General features: G+C 38.8%; 1 protein-coding gene across 1 annotated transcript; it reads right to left on the reverse strand.

Annotated features, from left to right (window-relative positions):
* Positions 1 to 11,172: 11,172 nt before the first annotated feature.
* Positions 11,173 to 15,224, reverse strand: LOC104107456 (uncharacterized). Its single transcript, XM_009616273.4, has 4 exons — positions 14,766 to 15,224; positions 12,089 to 12,229; positions 11,788 to 11,975; positions 11,173 to 11,451 (listed from the first exon to the last, which is right to left on the reverse strand). The coding sequence occupies exons 1-4, from the start codon at positions 15,126 to 15,128 to the stop codon at positions 11,361 to 11,363; spliced, it is 783 nt and encodes a 260-aa protein (XP_009614568.1). The 5' UTR covers positions 15,129 to 15,224; the 3' UTR covers positions 11,173 to 11,360.
* Positions 15,225 to 23,997: the final 8,773 nt, after the last annotated feature.

Genomic DNA, 23,997 nt, shown 5'->3' on the forward strand with positions numbered 1-23,997 from the left:
ATGCAGCATGTACTATGTTTTCCGTGTATGTGCACCAATCTTTAGGCCTCACTTTGTAAACATATACAAAGCTTGATAAGATATCGCTGAATTTCTTCGCTTTGTACTTTATTGAATAGACCCGGTTAGTGCCAGATGTTGTTAAGTCGCTTATTACAGATTATTAGTGGACAAACCTATAGCCATGATTTTTAGGTGATTTATATAATAAGGAATAGTGAAACGCATTAGAAATGCTTAAAATTATTATGCTTCCTAATAATCGCGTGGATGAACAATTAAACAGCGTTTGACAAGCGAGTAGTGATATCCTATAGGCATGATTTCTAAAGCTCGACGATTGGAACTGATTCCCATTCAATTAGCTCCTATAGGTATGCTTTCTAGATGGACGATGAGATTGCAATAGTGAATTAATTAGTTAAAACCCTATGGGCATGATATTTATTGAACAGATTAAGTAGCAGTCATTAGAGATTATTTCCTATAGGCATGTTGTCTAGCAACACATAGCACAAGAATAGATAGAATACTCATGCATTGACAGCATATTAATTAGGTGAGTATGTGGTTCCCTGATGACATGATTTCTAGTAGTACACAAAGAGATTCACATATAGCAGGTCGGATGGCAAATAGATCACACAAATCCTATAAACATGCTTTCTACCCATTTTCATGCAAGTATTAGGAGATACCCATTTCCTAATTCCACTATCACCCTAATTGTTATTACATAATTATTACAGGCCCAATAATGAGTAAAGTAACAATATTACATAACAGTGAGCAGGCCCACAGGAGGCCCGAATAAAATAACTAAACACCCGGCCTTACTAGTCCTTAAACAAAGAGCCACGTTCAATACATGATCATGGGTCCATAGAAGAACCCATACCAATTCACTGAGCCACAACACCAAGTGTTGTACCACTTGAACCAACCAATTCAAGTACACATAATAGGGGAAATAGAGAGAATAGGAACAATATTGAGATTGAGGGAGTGACTAAGGACCAAGCCATAGTGTGTCAGAGTTCACAAGGGTCTCAATTGGACCCCGAGCAGTACTCACACTAGGGAGGCCAACCATAGAACCTATATAGCCTTGGCTTTCAGCCGGCTAAGAATGAGAATTCAGAATAGCATGAGTAGCAAGTAAGGAGAATGGATAGTGATAGAGGGACAAGAACTAAGTACTATACCAAGTGGAGAATACAGAGAAACTAATCAAGCAGGCCAGTAGGTTCAGCAAGACAGCAAAGTACTACACAGATAGCCTCATGTTGAAAGAAATTGGGGAAGAAACAAGTTTGCAAGATTGACAAAGGTTATCATGCACAAGTGCATAATACTGACAAATTGAAACCTAAAAGGTCAAAATTATGCTAAGTATACATCCTAGTGTCATAAGACAGACATGTTAACTCTCATCAGGGAACAAGACAATATTTAGACATAATAGGGGAATACACATTGTGACAAGTCAAGTATTCACTGAAGGGATAAGGAATTAAGTGAGCCAAAGACATGCTGGGGGACATATTAGCAGGGAAACAAGATCATAGTTGATAGAAAAAAAATCTTAATACAGATTAGAACACATTACATATCAGCAAGATAATCATTGCAGAGATTCAGAACAGAGTGAAAATAAACTCATATCAAATGGCAAACATAGGCATTCAAGTATTGACCAGCAGACTAATTAACTAAGGAAGGTCTAAGTTATGTCAGGGATTCATACTAATATCAAATAGTTCAAACATGGTAGGGAAAACAAGTTGGGATAACTGTTCTAAAATTTAAAGCCATCATTAAAGGGGTATGAGGTCAAGTGAGCATGCTGAGTGACACAATAGCAGAGAAACAAGTCATAGTTAACAGTGAAAGTCTTAACATAGGTTATTACAGATGTGAGGCATTCATTACAGAGATTCAGGACAAAGCAGGTAAGCATATTCATGAACATTCAGACACTAATACACTAGCTAAACGAGCTTATGAGGGTTTAGATTATCTAAGTTAGACATAGACAATCTCAGAACTAGCAACATTAGGAGGAGTTAAATTCTAGAGATATTTAAAACGAGTGTAAAGCTAACAGAGTTGTGCATGAAAGTAGCCCAGAAATACATTAAGACATAGATTTCAGAAGCGAGAGCACATGCAAATCAGAGACACATAAAAAATGAAATTGCAAAAGATCAAGCAACTTACCAGTTAAACGAACAACAACAAAGAACAAAAATTTCACAAGAACCCAGAATCTCAATACGTCAAAGTTCCCAAGAGCTTCAAAAGAACTCTGGGCAATGCTCGCACCGAGGGAATGAAGTACTAAACAAGAGAATGAGGGAATCAGAAAGCTCCAGTTTTTAGTGAAAGTATCGATTCCAGTCTCAAAGGGGGATGGGGAGGGGTTTATATAGCAGTAAAAAATTGAGCAAGCACATAAGAAAACTGAGTAAAATAAGCAACAAATAAGGGAAGACAACATGCAAATTAATTTGAAATCGATTTAAGAGATAAATCCAGTCAACCCTAATTTTTTGGGAAAGTTTAAATCAGCAGAAATCCAAACAAAATCGGACTCACACAGTGTAGAATCATACGTGTGTAGACGAAATACGCTCCAGATTCAAGAAATAGGACTCATTCAGACAGAATCAGAAAGGTAGTACTTGCCATGTTTAGGCAAGTACCAAGTAACACCATAATCTTGCAATTAACAACGAGATAACGCGTAAAAGGCAAATAAATCACAGAGAGAATCTATGATTTACTCGGATTTGGAGAAGATTGGGGAGGCGACTAGGAATTCTGAAGAGAAGAGAAGCTTCGAGAGGATTTGGGGGTGGAGGACGGGTAAAATGAAGTTAGGGTTTGGGGTTGAGAGGTTATAAGGAGAGGTAGGGGATTATTATAGGTCATTGATCATTTGAGATCAACGGTCAAGATTGAAAGATGAGTGGGGCGGGTCGTTTAAAATGGGTCGCGACCGGGTTCATTAAAGGGTTGGGCTGGTTTGGGCTGCTGAGAGGGGAGAGGCTGTGGGCTTAGGATTTGGGCTAAAATTGGTTCGAATATTACTCTAGAATCGGGCTAGTTTTTAAATAGGAGATTAAAAGGAAAATAATTTAATAAAACTAATTAATAAATATATAAAAATTCTATTTATGCAAACTAATACTTTAAAATAATAGTAGAAGATTAAAAAATGTAAAATATTATTTTAACCCTGAACAAAATGACAAAATGCAAAATATAGGATATGCCTACAAGATTGTGCAAATAGCTTAAAATACTATTGTAATTACAAAATAAAGTGAAAATATTTGAAATATGTATTATGGATGCAAATAATAATTTTAGGTACTTAAGTCATCTCAAAATAATTTTAAAGGATAATTATTAGATATTTATATAATAAAATGTAGAAAGAAATTAATTTTTTGAGCTTTAAAAATTATGAAAAATTATAGAAAATTCTTGTAAACTAAGTAATGACACAAAATGATATTTTGAAAATATATATACGGTTTGAGAAAATATGAGGGCGAAATTGGGTATCAACACATACTTTCATGTACGAAACTTTGGGGTGTAACATCTAGCTCGGGTCGAAATATGCGTTGTGACTGCTTCACAGGGTGTGCTCCACTTTTGATCCCCAAATGATGAACGGCTACCTTATGACTAAACCAGGCATTTCTTTATACGACCAAGTGAAAACATCTTTGTTCAATAACTTGGAGTATTCCTCTGCCCCCTGAGGCGTAAGAAGCGCACTAATGAAAGTAGGTCGTGGATCTTCCGGAGTTCCTAAATTGAGTTCCTTAAGCTCATCCACGGTTGATTGTTCGCCATCTTCTAGTTGTGGGGGAGCCTCGTGTACTTCATCATCAATGTCAAGGCATAGGCTATCTTCCACAGTTATGTGATAGGATGTTTCCACAAAGACTGACTTTTCTCTTTGACTTCCTTGGATGGTCGCATGGCTTCTTTCTCTTTCTCTACTTATTTACAAGGCTGGAAAGTGTAAATAATGATTCTTCTTTGCACCTTCAGTGGACCATCTGTGGATATTGACAAAATAAACTTCCTATTCATATGTGATGGGAAAGCACTACTTTATGTTTTGACAGTATTTTTCTAGATGGTGACTTCCTTGTGGTTCCCAGGAGACAAAAAACAGAGGTCTTTGAGGTTTTTGAAACTTCATTTAGACATTTGGAAGATACACGTTCACCTTTATGACTTAGCTTTTCAAATACCGAGACCCGAGGGGTTGAGCCTCCAATGTGATCAAACACTGAAGCCCGTTATTTTATTTTCTTGTCCTTAACTTCCTCCATCTCCTCTACCGAGGTGTGTTGTGATAAAGCTATCTCTTTGCTTCTCTTAGATGAAATTCGAAGAGGATCTGCCAAACTGAATCTCAACCCAAACTTTGGAGTGGCGATGTAGTGCCCTTGCTTTCTCAACTTCATTTGGGACTCATTGAGCCCATGTATCTTTTCACCAATGACTTCGTCTTTGAGTTCTCCTAGTCTTGATGGATTGGAGAAGTCGTAATCAGACTTTTCAAGCAGTATGAAGGCCTTAGGATCAAAGTGCCCTTTTTTTTATCAGCTTGGATATTGCCTTTAGCAGACTCACAACTCACGTATGGGGTTTGTGCAATTGGGACGATCATATGCTCCTTCAAATCTTGGATCGCTATGTGACTCATTTGCTTCCTTAGAGTACATTCCTGTAACAAAGGCTGCCCATTCTTTCGATGCTCATGCGGAACATAGCAAAAAACTAGATGTTCCTTATCAGTCTTTGTTTGTCTGATATCTTCAGATGATGATAGCTTAATGGAGACTTCTTCGGTTCTCTTCTTAGACATCTTGGCGGCAGTCCATTGAGCCTCATTTTATTCTTCTGAATTGACATCAGTTTCGTCGACTGATAATGGTTTCTCCACATTCGGTTCACAAGAATCCAGGTAGAATTTTGCATCTGCAAAGTATGACTCTGTCTTAGTGAAAGAATTGATGTTTGCATCAATTTTTACTATCTCTCCATCTCTTCTGTACTTCAGACATCGATGCAAAGTAGACGATACCACTCCATCCTCATGAATCCAAGGACGTCCAAGCAATAAGTTGTATGATTTTTTAGCATCTATGATGTGAATTAGGGTGCTTGACTTCATCTCACCAATGGATAATCCTATGCGGATCATACCTATGGCTCGTTGTCCTCCTTGGTTGAAACCTTGGATTGTTAGGTTACTTTTGGATAGATCATCGATCGTGATCCAAAACTCTTTTAGCATCATCTTTGGCATGATGTTAGCAGTTGAACCATCATCAACAAGTATGCGATTGAGATGTTGTTCCCAAATGGCCCTTACAACGAACAAAGGTATGTTATGTGGCTTAAACCCCAGCAAGTCATCATCTGTGAAGGAAATTGTTGCACAACATGTGATAACTTTTCCGTCATCATGATGTTCTTGTGGTTTCATTGGATCAAGCTCATCGTTTCTTTCTTTTGTTTCATCAGTACTAGAAACTATATGAGTTGCACCAACATGACCTCCATGAAAGAATTCATGCAATGTGATGGGCTTGCGGAACTTCAGTGATAAGGCACTGTTAATCTTCTTGCTAATAGAAGATTTGATAATTCTTGGTGGTTGTAGATTATCCACATTGCTCATCATCGCTCTTGGCTTAGGAATTCGTAGCCTCAAAACTGCCTGATATTTTTTCTTCTTGGGAGTGACTAGAGTCCAGCCCTCATCGCCATTTTCTTTGGAGTGATTGTCTAGCTCGAGTGAACCTTCAAGAGTTTTCCTTGGAAGATCAACTTCAACAGGCTCGAAACTTCCAAATTGTAATTAAGGCATTGCTTGAAATGTTCTGCAACCTTGAACGCTTCTTTTTCTTGGGCGCTACACTTGCATGGTTTGCTTCTGTTGTTTCATCCATATCTATGATGATTTTCCCTTCACTTACAAGAGCGATGGTTTTCTCCTTTAAGACAAAGCATTTCTCTTTAGGGTGTCTATTAACGCGATGAAACTTGCAGTATTTGGATCGCCAACTTTACCAATTTTCTCAGGCCTTTTTTATTCAGGGAGATCAATGACTTTCTTGGCAAGCAATTCAGCAAGGATCGTGGGTACGTCTAAATTTGGAAACGGATAAACCGTCGCCTCCAATTCCTTCAAAGTAGGATGACGTTTCTCCTCTTTGGGATATTGACTCGGGGTCTTATCCTCCTTCACTTTTTTCTTAGTCGTGACTTTCACAGAAGTTGCTTTCACAACTATAGATTCTACTCCATGTCGTGAGCTAGTGTTGCAAGTTCTTAAAAAGTTCACGGTTTGATCCCTTGTAGGATGTACAAAAGGCACCAGTGCATTCCCTGAATGCACATCTCCACAGCAAATATTATTAAAAGGCGATCCTTGCAGTCCAAACTTAACGCCCTCCAACGATTGATGTAATCCACCACGGGCTCGTCCTTCCTTTGCTAGGTGCATGTCAACTCTATCATGCTTACAATTCTTCGGGTACTGTAAAAACGATTGAGGAATTCCCTCTAGTGTTTCTCCCAGCTATCAAGGGACTCGGGCTCCAAGTCAATATACCAGTAAAATGTGTTCCCTTTCAGAGAACGAACAAATTATTTTACCAAAAGATCACCATGCGTTCCAGCATTGCTACAAGTCTCGACAAAGTGGGCAATATGTTGCCTTGGGTTTCCTTTGCCATCAAATTGATGCAACTTTGGTGGTTGATAATTGGTTGACATAGTTAGACAATCAACCCGCTTAGTATAAGGCTTAGAGTAGTACAACGAACTTTGTGATGGTCCTCCATATTGAACTATGATGGTGTTTGTTATCATGTCTTGCAATTGTTGGACAGATAGCGCCGCAACTGAAGTGGATTTCTTTTCCTTTTAAATGTTGAACTTAGCAAGCGATTCCTCCAATCGTTTTCTGCAAGGTGAAGACATGTGAATGAGGAGAGACATGGCTCGACTCTCCAGGTGCATAGGCCTCCAATTTTTCATGAGTTGAGCGATTTGAAGGTCTTTGTCTTCAACAGACTTCTTTAAGACTTCTATAGTCTATTCCATCATGGCAAACTTTCCGTCCACGTTAGTTGTGCTCAGTTATCAAGGCGTTAACTTTCGTTGAAACTGGAGAATCCACCAAATCCTCAAATCCACTAAGGTTTGAGGTTGTTTGAGAAAGCTTGTCAAATAGCTAGAATAAGGTGTTTCCCCCAGAGATTGCGGTCGCGGACATCATATGAGATCTGATCTTCTTTACCATCTCCAAGGAGGCAAAGTATTCGGATCCATCCAAGCCACTAGCCTTGAACTTGCTTCGAGTGATTGGGCTAACATGATTGAGCTCAGCGAATGCGGCAGCAGTAGCATCTTATGCACAAAATATCATCGCACTTGTGGAAGGCCATTGCAGCAGTAGATATGAAGTTTGCAGTTTTTAACTTGCAAGAAGAAGAGATGAAGGACAGAATTAGTCCCACTAGGCGTGCCAAAATTTGTTCGCAACAAATTTTTCTAGACAAAAAATAAACCGCAATAAAAAATAATATGAAGAAAAAGAGATTTTATTGATAAATATTTGTGAGTACAATTCTTTGTATCTCTTGATTCTCCTCTATGAAATTCACCGTGATTCGGGGGCTTGAGAAGTGTCTTTCTCGAATGCAAAACGATGTAGACCTCCTTGTGATGTATTTAATCGCCAAGAACGTCGAGCACCACTTTGTTATTTTGGGTTGATCTCCGGGAAGAACTTCGTTGACCACTCCTTTGTAGAAGAACTTCGCACTTGATAATTGATCTCTCTGTTTGCGGATGCCCTCACCAATTGCGGAATGTTCTTCTCCAATTCTGAATGTCCCCAGAGAGTTATGTAACCCCTCTATTTATAGTGATAGAGGATGGACAGTCCAGCTACATATGAACTCTCTTGCTTGATTCTGATTGGCTCATGCAAGTCATCAAACTTATCACATAAGCTATGTGATAAGCTTGCTTGTGATTGGCCAAGACATGTCATTTTAGACATTTAGCAACTCTTGATTGGTCATTATTTTGGACTGGGATTGCCACATCATTAAACATGTGGCGTCACCTTATTGGCCTGGAGTTTGACTGGATATACCATGTCACTTGACACGTGGCATAATTCTGGGCCTTAAGATGAAATAGACCTTGGGCTTGTAAATAAATGGACTTATTTAATTTGTAGAGTCCAAATTAATTTCTTAAACCCAAATAAATTTAAGATATAATCCAAATTTTGTATGAATTAAATACAATAAATTTTATATGTCTACAACAATTATGCGCTTCCAAGCAAGCTAGATTCTTAATTAACTTAATACTCCTAAGAAGTAATATTAGAATTTTGACTTTAGATATACAGTGTAGGAATTGAAACCTAAGTTCACAACAACAACAAAAAAGAAATGATAGGAAATTAAGAAATGAAAGATGGTGGCTTCTGCTACCTTTAATTGAATCATAAAGAGTTTATATTTTATATACTAATACTGTAAAAAAAATATTACACTATGAAGTTACCTATACAGTAATTACATGAAAATCTCGATTATTAGCTCTTAAAAACCATATCATATTGATTTAGGTTAATAACAACCCCTCATTTTGCTTCAATTTAATTGACACACTATCCTTATTAATATATTCCAAAAAGAATGTCACTTTTGTATATTTGAAAACAATCTAACTTTAAACTTTCCATTTTAATCATTTTACCCTTAATGATAAGTCTTTACGGCCACAAAATTGTCATGGCCCCACAAAGCTTTTGGCCCGTAAGTTTTTAGGACCACATGATCAAAAGTTTTTCCTTCTTTTTTTTTCACTTAAACTTTGTGTCAAGTCAAATTACACCATCTAAATTGAAACGAAGGGAGGAAGAATTTATCAGAGTTATCATAATTCAAAATCTCCTTTTAATAAGAACATACTACATTCCTATTGCCTTTGTTAGTTGGCCACATTGCCATTTGTTATGTAATCTAAAAATATATCAGATACATCAATTAACAAAGAAGTCAGATCACTTGTCAAAGTTAAAGGGCTCATAATTTAACAAAGAAATCATGTCACTTCTCAAAGTTAAAGCTCTCATAGTCACAGAAACTGAAATGTTTTTACTAAATTAAGAAAGCTATGGGATCCAGGTGCATAATATTATCAGACCATATTACATATTAAAGTAAACGATTAAACTATTAAATAACTAGAGTTCAAGGGTCTTTCTCTCAGTGACACTTCCCTATCCATCCTGCTTGGCAATTGCAACCAACCCCTGTTAATTAGTTCAGAGGAAAAAAACAAAATATAAAGTTAGCTATCAAGTAGAAGTGCATTTTCCACAAATAACAAATGCATAAGATTACAATTTCCACTCAATCTTATTCCATACACGCCCATAGTAATGCATTTGGTGGGGGGGCGGAGGGGTTCGTCGTCTCCCGAAATTCAGCATACCGATAGTGTTTTCACATATCCATAGAACATAGGTCAATCAACTCATAATACCAATACCCCCGCAGTTGAGCAACTAAATCCAATGAGAGCAGCCAAATAGGTAGTGGAAGCATGGACCCGATGCTTGAAAAGCTGCTAGACTTGATCGAGTCATGGGGAAATTCACGCCAAGAGCAAAGAGAGACATCAAATGAGCGGAGGATCGAGGCCATCGTCGCTAGTCGTCCAAAGTACAAAAGGGGCAAGAAGAAATGTGACCAGTATCTTGTGACATGGGAAGGCGAACCGCTTCATAAGGTATCATGGCTAAAGGACAAAGACTTTCGGCGACACCAAAGCGAGGTGCGCGCATACTTGTCGTTGCTTTGTACCGAGGGCGGCACACAAAGTTGGGTGGGGGAGAGTGCCATGGCCGCCACATCATCATGTCACGTAGGTTCCACTTGGCATATATTTTTGCCATATGAAAAGTTTCATAAGAAATAGACTAGCACATGTGGGAAGTAACTAGAGAAATATAGAGATTTCTAATGGAAGAATTGCTCGGAAAATCCTTGGAATCTTCTAGGTTTGTAGAAAATTCTAGAGAAAGCCATTATCTTGTAAATATTAAAGATTTGTGTAACAATTAATATTTACACACCAGCCCTTAGGAGTTTGGTATTTCTGATACGAGTACACTAGCCCTTGGTATTTCGATACGAGTACTGTGAGTAGTAACCATACCGCAATTTGTATTTTCATAACCTGTATGGTTTATACTATATTTTGAAAATAAAATGTTACCGAAATGTTTGAAATTACATGTGGGACAAGTCATTTACTTGATATGGTACTAAATAGTTTACTTGAGCTGTTTACGGTTAGTTAAAAAATTCTCACTATTACTAGACATGTTTTACTGTTTCTTGAATGTAGTAATCTAGGCTGACTTGGCAAAGCAAGAACGTGAACAAGTTGTAAAAGATTGTGAGTGAATTGTCAAGTGTCATATGTGTACTTAGTTAACGACTAAAGACGTGACATTAAGCGGTGCACAATAAAGTTACTTTAACACAAATATTTATTGAAATCATTTGTATACATTTGTTAACGCAAAATTCACAATAAATCAATATTTCGGGCTACACGATGCTAAACATACAACACTTACAATAATTTCGAAGACCATCGTTTGCTAAGACTTGTGTATAGGAGTGGATTAGCTCCAGTGCCAGATCCTCCTCAGATTCTTCACTAAACAATGTAGATGCTTTTGGTGTTGATCGAAGAAAGGGATCTACAGAGAATAGGGATGCGAGTATGAGCGGGGTTGAAGTGGTAAAGGAACTATAAAATTTTATCATTCTTTTTTGTTTTTTGAAAAATCAAGTCGCTTAAAAGAAGCTATTGAAGAGAAAGAAATCAATAGAGAAGATGAAAAGACTGTTAAATAGGCATATCTATGATCTTGGCGAAAATACCAAGACAGTAAATGAGCAGTACAGGCCTTCAAAATACCAAGATGTCTTCGTTTTTATAACCTTAAGATAAGTTTGTAACACATATATTGGAATACAGATCGTCCAAGACTGCAGCAGATAGCTAAAAATTATGAGATGCTTCAAATAACAAAGAGGCAAGGACACTTCTCATAGTTAAAGCGCTCATAATCCAACAAAGTCAGGTCACTTCTCAAAGTTTAAAGAGCTCGAAGTTGCAAAGACTGAAGTGCTTCTACTAAATTTAGAACACCATGGTCCAGGTGCAGGTGCACAATATTATCAGATCAGATTACACATTAAAGTAAAAGGTAACTAGAATCCAAGGGTTATCAAATAACTTCTAGGGTCCAAGGTCCATCCCTCTTTCCCTTCGGCGACATTCCCCTCTCCATCAAGCAAACCCCTGTTAATTAGTCCGGAGGCAAAAATACAAAGTTAAGTTAGCTATCAAGTACAAGTGCATTTTCCACAGATAACAAATGCCTATGATTACCATTTCCAGCTTCCATAATTTATCACAAAATCATTCCTTATAAGCCCATATGATCCTTTTTTTTTCCTTTTTCTGAAGGGAGGGAGGGAGGGAGGGAGGGGGAGGTTTCTCCCATTCCCTTCGTCAGCTCTTTGAAAACAAAAAAAATATGTAATTCATTTCAAAAGGACTTATTTCACCCACGCTAGCACACACAGAAACACACAATTAAAAAAAGGCAAATTCTAAATGTCAATAGGTGTTTACCTCTCCTTTGGCAGGCAACTAAAGACCTTTTTGGTACCCACAGCAATCAGTCTGCCAGCATGTATTTGAAAAGTTTCGATAGAAGAACCAAGAGTGAGATTTAAGACTTTAACAGTCATAAAATATTCTTCGAATCCCGTCAACCGATAGTTCACCTTCTCAATACTCAAGAGCTTGTACTTAAAAACCTGCAAGCAGAGCCACTATCAGTTGAAAAAGAAAACATGCCAGGAAGAAAATAAAGGAAGGATTGTGGAGACTAATCCCACAAAGCAAAGGTGCATAGGGGACAAATACATACATTGCACTCTTTCTCATTGTATTGCTGGATAGCAAGGTTAGTCAGTTCCATCATTATCTCACCATACTTAGTATGGGACTTGTCTAATGGCACCACATCAGCCAGCATAGAACAACCAGGATAGACATCAAGGTCAAAACCCTGTCAAACAAGCCAACAGTGATGAAGCCCATCCAAACTGGAAGAAACAAGAGAGATCATAATCGAATTGGACAAACCTAACAAAATAGCATGAAGTAGATTCAGCCACTCAAAATTTAAAAACTTTTTGTCTTTCTATAAGGGAACAGACAAGTCAATTAGTTTAAAAGCGAACATGGGGCCAGTCAACACCGCGAAGGAAATCAGTTGAAGGTTTAATGCCAAAGGAACCAAAAGAATCAACAATCCCTAACAGTAGTAGTAATAATAGATCTACAACTAGTAGGAATAGATATATCACAGAAATCACAATAATAACAACATAATTTGCATTTCTGTGAGGGGGGGGGGGCTAGGGCTTGGTACCAGTATGAGCGGAGAAGGCTCAGAGGTCACATGATTAACATGTTATCCCCCATACATAATTAAATAAATACATTCTTTTGAGAAGAAAATATATGTACATTCTAACATTTCAAATACCTTAAGTAACAGCTAAATTCATATTCGTGTACAGTGGAAACATATAAACATAAAACAACTCCTATTTAGTACTTGATACTGCAACTTAGGAACTGAATTGGCTTAAAATTAGTGAAACAGATTACAAATGGTCTAAGCTTCGATATAAAATTTGAACTAACAACATGCAATTATTTTTTGCCCAAAGGATTAAAAATAACAGGCTTTAGAATCAGACAAAACATGACGATTATCAATGTTATTTGGAAGGTCTAATACACAAATTAGCAATATGAATGAGAAAAGAAAATTTTAAGAAGCTTTTGTTTCCTTTTTATCTGCCTAACCCTAGTGGACAGTGTTACTCAGTAGTAGAAGTAATAGGTACCTGGTGTGCTACACAACAAATATATAAATAAAGAAGCACCCGACATGCAAATGTATATGGAACTACAGTGTTTTGGATAGCGTGCAGCGACAAATAGCTACGAGGGCCCGCTTCACTGAGGCGAGAAGCGCGCAGCGAAGCGCTCGCCTTTTTGATGTGAAGCGACAATTTATACAAAAACATAAAATATTATATACATATAACTAAAAACTCAATAACAATAATATATTAATAAGAAGAAGAAAAACAGAGCAAAAAAAAGGCTACTGCCTCTGGAAAACAGCAAAGAAAGAAGAAGAAAAATGAAGAAACTAACAGCAAAGAAAGAAGAAGAAAAACAGAGCAAAAAAAAAGCTACTGCCTCTGGAAATCAGCAAAGAAAGAAGAAGAAAAATGAAGAAAGAAAGAAGAAAGAGCTGATCATTGAATGATTGAAGAAAGAAGAAAGAAAAAAGAAGAAGAAAAAGAAAAAAGAAGAAGAAGTCGCTGCTGAAACAGAGGAAGAAGAAAGTAGAAGAAAAAAGGAGAAGAAGAAGAAAAGAAAAGAAAGTAACATACCTGGTGATGATGGCTGATGATGGAAGAAGAAGAAGATCGAAAGTCGCTGAAGGAGAAGAAGAAGGTCGCTGCTAGTCGCTGAAGGAGAAAAGTGAAACCCAAGCCCTAATTTTGTGTTTTAATATTAATGCTGCCTTTTCTTCCGTTTTATTCAAAAAGCGACGCCTCGCAGCGCCTCTCGCTACACATGCAGAGGCGCTCGCCTTTTCTTCCTCGCCACGCAACAGACCAAAATAGCGATGCTGTCTCGCTGCAGCGCTGTCTCGCCTCAGCGCTGCGTTAAGGCGAGAGAACTTAAAATGAAAGGAAGCAAACAAACATTGGTTGGTTGAGTTTGCCGGTGGTAAAGTGACCAAATAAGGAAAATTTGAGGGTCAGGTGAAGCGCCAACGGGCAAAATCCAACCACACGAAACTAAAGTACCTTTTCTGGTATTTTTATAGGGAAACAGAACGGTCAATTAGTTTTAAAGAGGAGAGGGGGTCAAGGAAATCAGCTGAAGGTCTAATGGTATGCCAGAGGAACCAAAAGAGTCATGAATTCCTAACAAGATTTAGGTCCAAAGGAAGCAAAGCAGTAGAGTAATAAATAAGACATGAAAATCACAAAAACTCTATCCAATTCGAATAACCAAAGAAAAAAACTAAATCATATTCATGGAGACATGGGCAATGGGGAAACTTGTGTTATCAGGGCAAAAACATCTCCATTGGCTTACAATTAGTGAGACATATACAGTCACATCTCTATATAACAGCATCCCATATAACAGCATCCCATATAACAGCATCCCATATAACAATCATCACTATAAAAGCCATATTTTTCTCGAAACTGATTTTTATATTATGTTATAACATATGTACTCTATAACGTCACTTCACTATAGAAGCCAAACAATATCGGAACAAACGAGGCTATTATAGAGAAAGTTTGACTGTACTACGGTGGTTTAGTTTTGATAAAGAAAAAATTGGCCTAAACAACATGTAAGTAATTGTTTGCCCAAATCAGACCAGGTACTTCGGTTGAATTAGTCGAGATGCATAATACACTAAATATTATATAAATAAAGCACATGATATATATCTATAAAGTTCAAATTGAAAGGAAGGAAACAATACATACATTGGTTTGTGCAGCTTGGTGGTGATAATGACGCCAAATATGGTAAAAATCAGGGCGATGCTCGGGCAAAGCGTGATCAGGCAAAAGCTCGTCGTCGCTATCGTTGGCATACTTTTCATAAGAGTAATTGGCTGGTGGTTTAAACCCCCTGAGGTATCCCCCTCCTTCTGCAACTTTTTGCTCAATCTCCGCCGCTGTCAGTGTCGACGTTCCTCCTTCTGCCATTCTTCGCCTCATCTCCTCGGTTAACACCTTCACGCATCCCTTCTCGCATCCTCCTTTTTCCCTCTTCTCGGCGGCAACTTGTGGTTGTTGCCTCTTCTCCGCGGAAGTCCCTGTCGATACAGATCCGATTCCCAGCATTTCTCAATTGATCTACACAGCCCTAGTCCTGCAAAACTAGAATTTATAAGCAAAGTTTTTTCGTACTTCCATATTTATCCTTAATCTTTTTATGTTATTCCGTTCCTGTTTTTGTCATGGGTTTCCCCTACATTTATGGGCTTTTAAGTTTTAACACTTTTAGCCCCCACAACCAAATATAGTTATATCTCATAGTAATACATAAATTATAACACATTTTTTCCTTTTCTGTTTTCGATAACGTTGAAATTTTATATTTCTAGAAGATTGGCTCTTTTCCTTCCAAAATCCTTTTGTTAAACCGTAAAGTTAAAGAAGATCTCTAGATCTTGTAATACTCTGTAAACTCATATTAGGTGTAAATGAGTGTAACGATACGGCCGGTCGTTTTGAGAATTTGAGCCCCGATCCCCTAATATCTGCTTTTCCCATATTTGTTTCTGCTTTTGGAATTTGCCGGAGTGTTTGGTTATGGAATTCGGGGAGTTTTGGGACACTTAGTCCCTAGTTGTGAGTTTAAGCCTTAGAGTTTGGACCGTAGTCAGAACTGTGTGAAGACGGATCCGGAATGGAATTCCGTCAACTCCGTTAGCTTCGTTGAGTGATTTTGGGGTTAGGAGCGCGTCCAGAATATGTTTTGGAGGTCTGTAGTAGATTTAGGCTTGAATTGGCGAAAGTTAGTTTTTTAGCGATTTCAGCCGATAGTGGAAATTTTGATATCGAAATCGGAATGGAATTCCGAAAGTGGCTATAGGTTCGTAATGTCATTTGTGGCCTGTGTGTAAAATTTGAGGTCATTCGGACTAGATTTGATGTGGTTCGGCGTCGTGTGTAGAATTTGGAAAATTTTAAATTCTTAGGCTTGAATATGTGCTTAATTCATGCTTTTGGTGTTGTTCAACCTGGTTTGAAGGTTCGACTAAGTTCGTATGGTATTTTAGGATTGGTTGGTATGCTTGGTTGAGGTCCTGAGGGCCTCGGGTGTGTTTCGGATGCTTAACGAAATGAACTTGGACTTAGAGGAATTTTTGGAGTTGCTAGTTCTGGTGTTTTCGCACCTGCGGTGGGGAGTCCGCAGGTGCGCCCTCGCAGAAGCGAGGATGGGATCGCAGGTGTGCTTTTAGGCCAGGGAGTCAGTGGTCGCAGATGAGACGAGTGAGCTGCAGGAGCGGAGCCGCATCTGCGGAAGGGCAGTCGCAGATGCGGAGTTGTGAAGGACCCAAGGTTCCGCAGAAGCAAACGATTGAGCATAGAAGTGCATCCGCAGCTGCGGACTAATGTGTGCAAGTGCGGACCCAGCCCAAGTAAGTGGCCTTCGCACCTGCGATGGATTGTCCGCAGGTGCAGTCCTAGGTCCGCAGGTGCGGAAATCGCTAGGCAGAAAAGAGGATTTCGAGGGTTTGAAAATTCATAATACCAAATTCGATTTAGAGCTCAGTGGGAGACGATTTCTCGAGCGATTTTGAAGGAGAACTATTGGGTAACTAATTCTAACTCTATTTTGATCATTATACATTTATCTATTGTTGTTTTCCTCGTCTAATTAAGGAAATTGAGGGTAGAAGTTTGGAAATGGGGGAAAAGTGTTCCCCAATTAAAATCTGAGATTTGAATGGGAATTTGACGTTAGATTTAGATGATTTTTGTTCGAGTGAACTCGTGAGTGAATGGGTGTTCATAATTTATAATTTTTATCCGATTCCGAGACGTGAGCCCGGGGAGACTTTTTGGGCGTTTTCCTAAATTCACGCTTTAGCTTCGAATTAATTAGCTAAATTAGTTACTTGTAATTATATTTATATTATGCAATTTATTTGAATAGATTCGGGCCATTTGGAGTCGGATACTCGTGGCAAGAACGTGTTATCGAGGTGATTTGAGCGGTTCGAGGTAAGTGGCTTGCCTAACCTTGTGTTGGGGACTTTCCTTTAAGATGTTTGATTTTAATTGATGTGTGGGCGTCGTGTACGTGAGGTGACGAGTACGTACACAGGCTATTATTGCAAAAATCTCGTTTTTACCTTCTAAATCACAAAGTGTTTTCCTTATTAAATTACACTAATACGTTTATTTGTTAAACTTAGGTTAGAGAAGCATGCTTACATGTTCCAACTGACTATTTGACATTCTGTGTGTCATGCTTAGTTAAGTCCCTGCTTTCCTTATATGTGTTCAGTATAAACTGTATAACTCGATGTCATACCTGCCATTTTATCTTGCATTTCATATTTAAATTGGGACTACAGACGTATTCCGGGAGATTCTCCTGTACTGAATATTTACTTTGGGACTACAGACGTATTTTGGGAGATCCCCCAGCACTGCATATTTACTTTGGGACTACGGACGTATTCCGGGAGATCCCCTAGCACTGCATATTTACTTTGGGACTATGGACGTATTCCGGGAGATCCCCATGTACTGCATATTCATTTGGAACTACGGGACGGTATCCCGGGAGATTCCCCACTGTGTTTACCTTGTTCTGAGTCGAGGACTCCCTTAACTGTTAAATTTTTGAGAGTTTCTTTAACTGTGTTACCGTGAATTTTACTTATACCTTTTACTGTTTAATTTATTATATTTACTCCGGTAGGGCCTTGACCTGACCTCGTCACTACTCGACTGAGGTTAGGCTTGACACTTACTAGGTACCATTGTGGTATACTCATGCCCTTTCCTGTACATGTTTTCGTGTGCAGATCCAAGTACGAGCTATCAGCCTTGGGGTTAGTGCGTGCTGTTGATTCTAGGAGACTTCAAGGTACTTCTGCTTGCGTCCGCAAATATTCGGAGTCCCCTTCTACTCCCTCGCCTAGAGACTTTCTTTATTATCTTTGGACTTTTGTATAGAGCTACATAGATTATAACAGCTTGTGACTTAGTGATATTCCGGGTCTTGGAAAATTATTTTGTATATGTCGAGTGGTACTATTCTTGGCTATTTACAATATGCTGGTTATCTTTAAAATGTTATTTTTTTTTATATATTTTTCATAATATTAGGCTTACCTAGTCGTAAAGACTAGGTGCCATCACGACAACTTATGGAGGGTTAGTTTGGGTCGTGACAAGTTGGTATCAGAGCACTAGGTTCATAGGAGTAGCAAGTCACAAGCTGGTTTATTAGAGTCTCGCGAATCGGTGCAGAGGCATCCGTACTTATCTTCGGGAGGCTATGTAACTGTTAAGAACAATCATATTCCTTTGATTTCCTTGTCGTGCGAGTTATTGACACCAAAAAATTCTAAGATTCTATTCTATTCTATTCTTTCTCACAGATGGTGAGGACCCGCAATGGGAGGACCGACGATCAGGCACTCGAGCTCCCTACTAGAGCCGCCAGAGGCCGGGGTCGGGGTTGAGGACGACCACGCGGTGCAGCCTGAGCACCTGCGAGAGCTGCGTCAGAGGATCCCCCAGCAGCTTCAGCTGGAGGGCCAGCACCGGAGGTCCATATTGCTACTCCAGCCCTTCAGGAGACTTTAGCTCAGTTCTTGAGCATGTCCAGTACTCTAGCTCAGGCTGGACTATTCCCGATAGCTCCTGCTACATCTCAGGCCGGGGGAGGAGCACAGACTCCCGCAGCCCGCACTCCTGAGCTGAGGGTCCAGGTTGATCAGGACCCAGAGTATATTCATATGCCCCCAGTGGCTCCGATTCAGCATAAGATCAGGGTAGCTGCTTCTGAGGCAGAGCAGCTCAGACTTGAGAGGTACAAGAAGTACCACCCCACCTACTTTCAGCGGACTAGCTTCAGATGATGCTCTGGGTTTTCTTGAGAAGTGTCATTGTATTCTCCGCACTATGGTCATTGTGGAGACGAGTGGAGTTTCCTTCACCACTTTCTAGTTGAGGGGAGCAGCATATCAGTGGTGGCGTGCCTATGAGCTGAGTAGTCCGGACGAGGCAGCCTCACTCACTTGTACTCAGTTTTCAGAGATGTTCTTGCGTAAGTATGTTCCTCAGAGCCTCAGGGATGCTTGGCGCGTAGAGTTTGAGCAGTTGCGTCAGGGTGCTATGACTGAATCGTAGTATGCAGTCTGTTTCAGTAAGTTAGCTCGCCATGCACTAGCTCTAGTTGCTACAGTCAGAAAGAGGGTTCGTCGCTTCATTGAAGGACTCCACCCCAGTATTCGGACCAGTATGGCCAGGGAGTTGGAGATGGACATCACTTATCAGCAGGCAGTGAGAATTGCCAGGAGAGTGGAGGGCATGTTTGCCCGGGACAGAGAGGAGAGAGAGGCCAAGAGGTCTCGAGAGACTAGTCATTATTCAGGAGCTCGTGCACCAGCAGCACGCTATGGTAGGGATTTTGTGAGTCGCCCTGTTCATTCAGCTCTTCCAACATCCAGTGGTGTTCCAGCTCTTCCTAGACCTCAGGAGCCCTATTATGCACCGCCAGTATCCAGTATGCCTCCTACTCGAGGTGCTATTACCGGCCAGTCCAGCAGGCCAGGTCTGAGTCAGTCTCAGTCGCCGCATCCTCCGAAAGGTTGTTTTGAGTGTGGTGACACTCGTCACCTGGTTAGAGATTGCCCCAGAGCCAGGAGTGGTGCACCTCCACAGACTTATCAGCCTCCACGTGCTCCACCGGGTCCTCCGGCCATTCTTCCAGCACCAGCTGCCACCCCACCGGCCATTGTTTATCTTATAGGTAATGAAGAATGATATTGATTATTACAATTTGAGATTTTAGAATTATCTAGAAAACTTTAATCTTTTCAACTCAAGTTACTTGTGCTTGTAAGTAGAGTATAAATGATTATTTTGATTAGTTTTTGTTGGGGATGAAGCACATCTCTATATACTTTTCACATATTTAAAGTGTTTTTTTAAATTTTATGCAATTTTACCTATTTATAAATATATATATTGTATTTATATTATTTTATGAAATATTTAAAAGTAAATACTTATGGGGCTTATGCCCCGTGCCTCGGGGCTTACACCTTGGTGAGGCATATGTAGAACTCCTCGCCTTACTCCCACGCCTTATAAAATACTGGTTTATACTATATTTTAAAAATAAAATGTGTTACCAAATGTTTGAAATTGCATGTGGGATAAGTCCTTTACTTTATATGGTACTGAATAGTTTACTTGAGATGTTTATAGCTATTTAAAAGGTTCTCATTGTTACTAGACATGTTTTTTTTTGTTTCTTGAGATATGATTACCGTTACCCAAATTAGATTACATGATTTAATAAGAATTGAAATACCCTGTACTATTTTGAAAATGCTTCCATGTGAATATTTACTGTTTGTAAAGAAAAGTATAAATGGGAGGATTGAAGGATCCCTTAGCTAACGGTGGGTTCGTTAGACCTGATGCACCTTGTATTTACCGATTACCGAGTATAGTTATAGCCTTCACTAGTGGGAAGGTAGAACTAGAGTTATATTTGACTCCTTTTACAAAGGGGTCCACACATTGATACAGATTACATGATCATTTCTTGGAAACCTCCCAAATATAAAGATTTGCTATGAGACAGTGTTTACCGAGTTTATTGCTGATTTATTAAATTGATTTTTGTTGCAAGAAGCACATGAATAAACTGATTATATTTACCGTTTTTGAGAGGGCATTTTTGTTTTATAATAGTTCTGATTATTATTATACGAGCATGTCTTCCGGCTTGTCCCCAAATAAAAATGATTGTGGTTATGTATTAACTCACTGAGCTAGTGACTCACTCCCCACTATTTGTTTTCCCAGAGAGAGCAGTTGACGTAGAGGAGGATCTTGTTAATTAAAGCGCACATGTTGATAGTTCTTGGTGTGCCCCGTATTTATTCATGTGGGCAAGAAGTTTAATTAATTGTTATGGTCTTTTCTTTGAACTTTTAGAGTCGTTCCATAGCCATTCTTTTAGTATCATAAGTATTGCTTCGTTATTATAGACTTATATTGAGTATTTCCCTTTGCTATCGTATTTGGAGATAAATTAGTATTTATGGCTGTTAGTGGCTGGATTACTAACGATTGAGATTTATTTTGGTTAATTGATAGAGATATTATTGTTGGGATTGGTATTAGGATGTTTGGTTGTTGATTTAGAGACAGAAAAATTTTCTGATAGTCCAAAAAAGGGAAAACTTTGTCCGATTTTCAGTAAAATACTGATGAGGCTTACTTGGTGCACTAGCTCCTAAGTGCTGGTCGTGATACTAAATTGGGTCATTTTAAAAGCCTTACCTCATCCCCTCCATAAAACACGAAAATTTGCTCTTGAAAGGAAAGCTCTCAAGAACCCAATTTCCTCTAAGGTCCCTCCACCATCCAATGTAAGTTATAATGGTGATTCTAAGTTAATTTTAATTCTCCAACACCTTATTTACATGGATAAACCCTTCAAATCGTTGGATATTCGATTGAGACATCATTGTTGAGAAAGGAAACCATAGAATTCCAATTCAAGAGGATTGAACTTCAACAAGGTAATATCGTCAACCTCTAATTGATTATAGTATTGAATTAATGATTCTATACTTTAAGTTCATGAGATATGAATTAATGTGTTTGATAGAAAAGCATGAACAATTATAGATTTGGGTTGTTGATTGTTGACTATTGACTAAGGGTATTGTTTATCTTATGGGTGATAAAGAATGATATTGATTATAACAATTTGAGATTTTAGATTTAATTAGGAGCAAGAGAAAGGGTTGTGGGATGTAGAAACACTATTAATAAAGGCTATGAGCTTTATGCCCACCAAGTGTTTGATGAAATACCTAAGTGACTAAAATACGAGCATTAGTGCTAATATTGGTTCCTCTTAACATATATTTCCATAGATTATCGTTGAAAGAGACGATGACCATTGTGATACGCTTGAAAAGGTCAGAGTCAAGGTATGTGAGGCTAACTCTCTATGTTTGGGAATGTTTATGATTCTCCCTACGTCTCATTCTTATGGCAATTACGAATTCCCTCGGAAAGTAATTATGCCTCAGTTCCATGAATAGTTGTAGAACTTCAATTTTCTAGATGACATGGTTTAATAATTCGTTCAATATCCCATGAGTCTCAATTATGACAGATCATTTTATTATGAATACATGTCTCAGTCTAGTCCTATTCAGCATTCTAGTATCATGTAACGCATTCAGTATTTCAGTATCATGTATTGTAGTATGATTCTCAGTTCCTGATTTTAATTCCTCAATGTTAAACACTCGTATTTGGGCCTGAGACTGTAGTTTATGATTTATTCATCTTTGGGACTGAGGCCGCAGTTTATGCTTTATGCATCTTTGGGCCTGAGTCTACAATTTGTAACATCTTCACCCTCTAATTGATTACAATATTGAATTAATGATTCTAGACTTTAAGTTCATGAGATATGAGTTGATGGGTTTGATAGAAAAGCATGAATGATTATAGGTTTGGGTTGTTGATTGTTGATTATTGACTAAGGGTATTGTTTATCTTATGGGTGATGAAGAATGATACTGATTATTACAATTTGAGATTTTAGAATTAATTAGGAGCAAGAGAAGGGGGTTATGGGATGTAAAAACACTATTAATAAAGGCTATGAGCTTTATGCCCACCAAGTGCTTGATGAAATGCCTAAGTGACTAAAATATGAGCATTAGTGCTAATATTGGTTCCTCTTGACATATATTGCCATAGCTTATCGTTGAAAGAGACGACGACCATTGTGAAACACTTGAATAGGTCAGAGTCAAGGTATGTGAGGCTAACTCTCTACGTTTAGGAATGTTTATGATTGTGATGCCCCAAAAGGTCATCTTATGTTTTAGAACTTGAATCTGCGCTCTTAAGCCTTAAATATCACATTTTTACTCTCCTCAATTTGCGTGCGCAGTCCGGGCAATTTTCGGAAAGCTTTTATGTTGAAAATTAATGAAAATAAGATTTTCTGCCTTAAAAGTTGATTTTAGTTGACTTTGGTCAATATTTTTGGTAAACAGACCCAGATCAATGATTTGACGGTCCTAGTAGGTCCGTATCAAATTATGGGACCTGGGCGTATGCCTGGAATCGAATTCGGAGGTCCCTAGCTCAAGATATGAATTTTTGGTGAAAATTTAAAGTTTGGAAATTAATAGTTTTTAAGAATTGATTGATATTTGGCATTGTTAGTATCGTATCCGTATTTTGGTTCCGGATCCCGGTACAATTTTATTATGATATTTAAGACTTGTCTGTGAAATTTGATGAGAAACGGAGTTGATTTGACGTGATTCGGACGTCCAGTTGAGAAGTTTTGGATTTTAAAGTGTTCTTGAGAATTTCATTTGATTTGGTGCTAAATTCGTAGTTCTAGGTGTTATTTTGGCGATCTGATCGCGCGAGCAAGTTCGTATGATATTTTTAGACTTATGTGCATGTTTGGTTTGGAGCCCCTAGGGCTCGGGTGAGTTTCGGATAGGTCACAGGATGTTTTAGACTTTGGAAATCTGGTTTTTCTACAGAATATGTGTTCTGGCATGTCCTTCTTTGTGTTCGCGAAGGCACTCTCGCAAACGCGAAGAGTAATCCAGTAAGGCTGAGAATTCTTCTTCGCGAACGCGAAGTCCTGGTTGCAAACGCGAAGTGATGGGGGGATTTACCCTTCGCGAACGTGACCTGCTCATTGCGAACGCGAAGCACATGGGGACCTGGGGGACAGGAGTCATGTTCTTCTATGTGAACGCGTCCATTGGGTCGCGAACGTGAAGGCTTGGGGGGAGCTGCCTTACACGAACGCGTAGATAGACTCGCGAACACGAAGGCCTTAGGCCATTGTGCATCGTGAACACGACAGACCTCTCGCGAACGCGATGAAGGCCTGTCCAGTGACTTAAAACAGACTCCAAACACGGGTTTAAGCCATTTCTTCAACAGTTTT

This window comes from Nicotiana tomentosiformis, chromosome 6 (genome assembly GCF_000390325.3).
Source record: "Nicotiana tomentosiformis chromosome 6, ASM39032v3, whole genome shotgun sequence".
Lineage (NCBI taxonomy): Eukaryota > Viridiplantae > Streptophyta > Magnoliopsida > Solanales > Solanaceae > Nicotiana > Nicotiana tomentosiformis.

Coding starts and splice junctions, on each gene's coding strand:
- LOC104107456 (XM_009616273.4), bottom strand. CDS start 15,128: ATGCTGGGAATCGGATCTGTATCGACAGGGACTTCCGCGGAGAAGAGG. Junction 11,976..12,088: donor ACAATGAGAAAGAGTGCAAT/GTATGTATTTGT, acceptor CTCTGCTTGCAG/GTTTTTAAGTACAAGCTCTT. Junction 11,452..11,787: donor AGTTGCCTGCCAAAGGAGAG/GTAAACACCTAT, acceptor ACTAATTAACAG/GGGTTTGCTTGATGGAGAGG.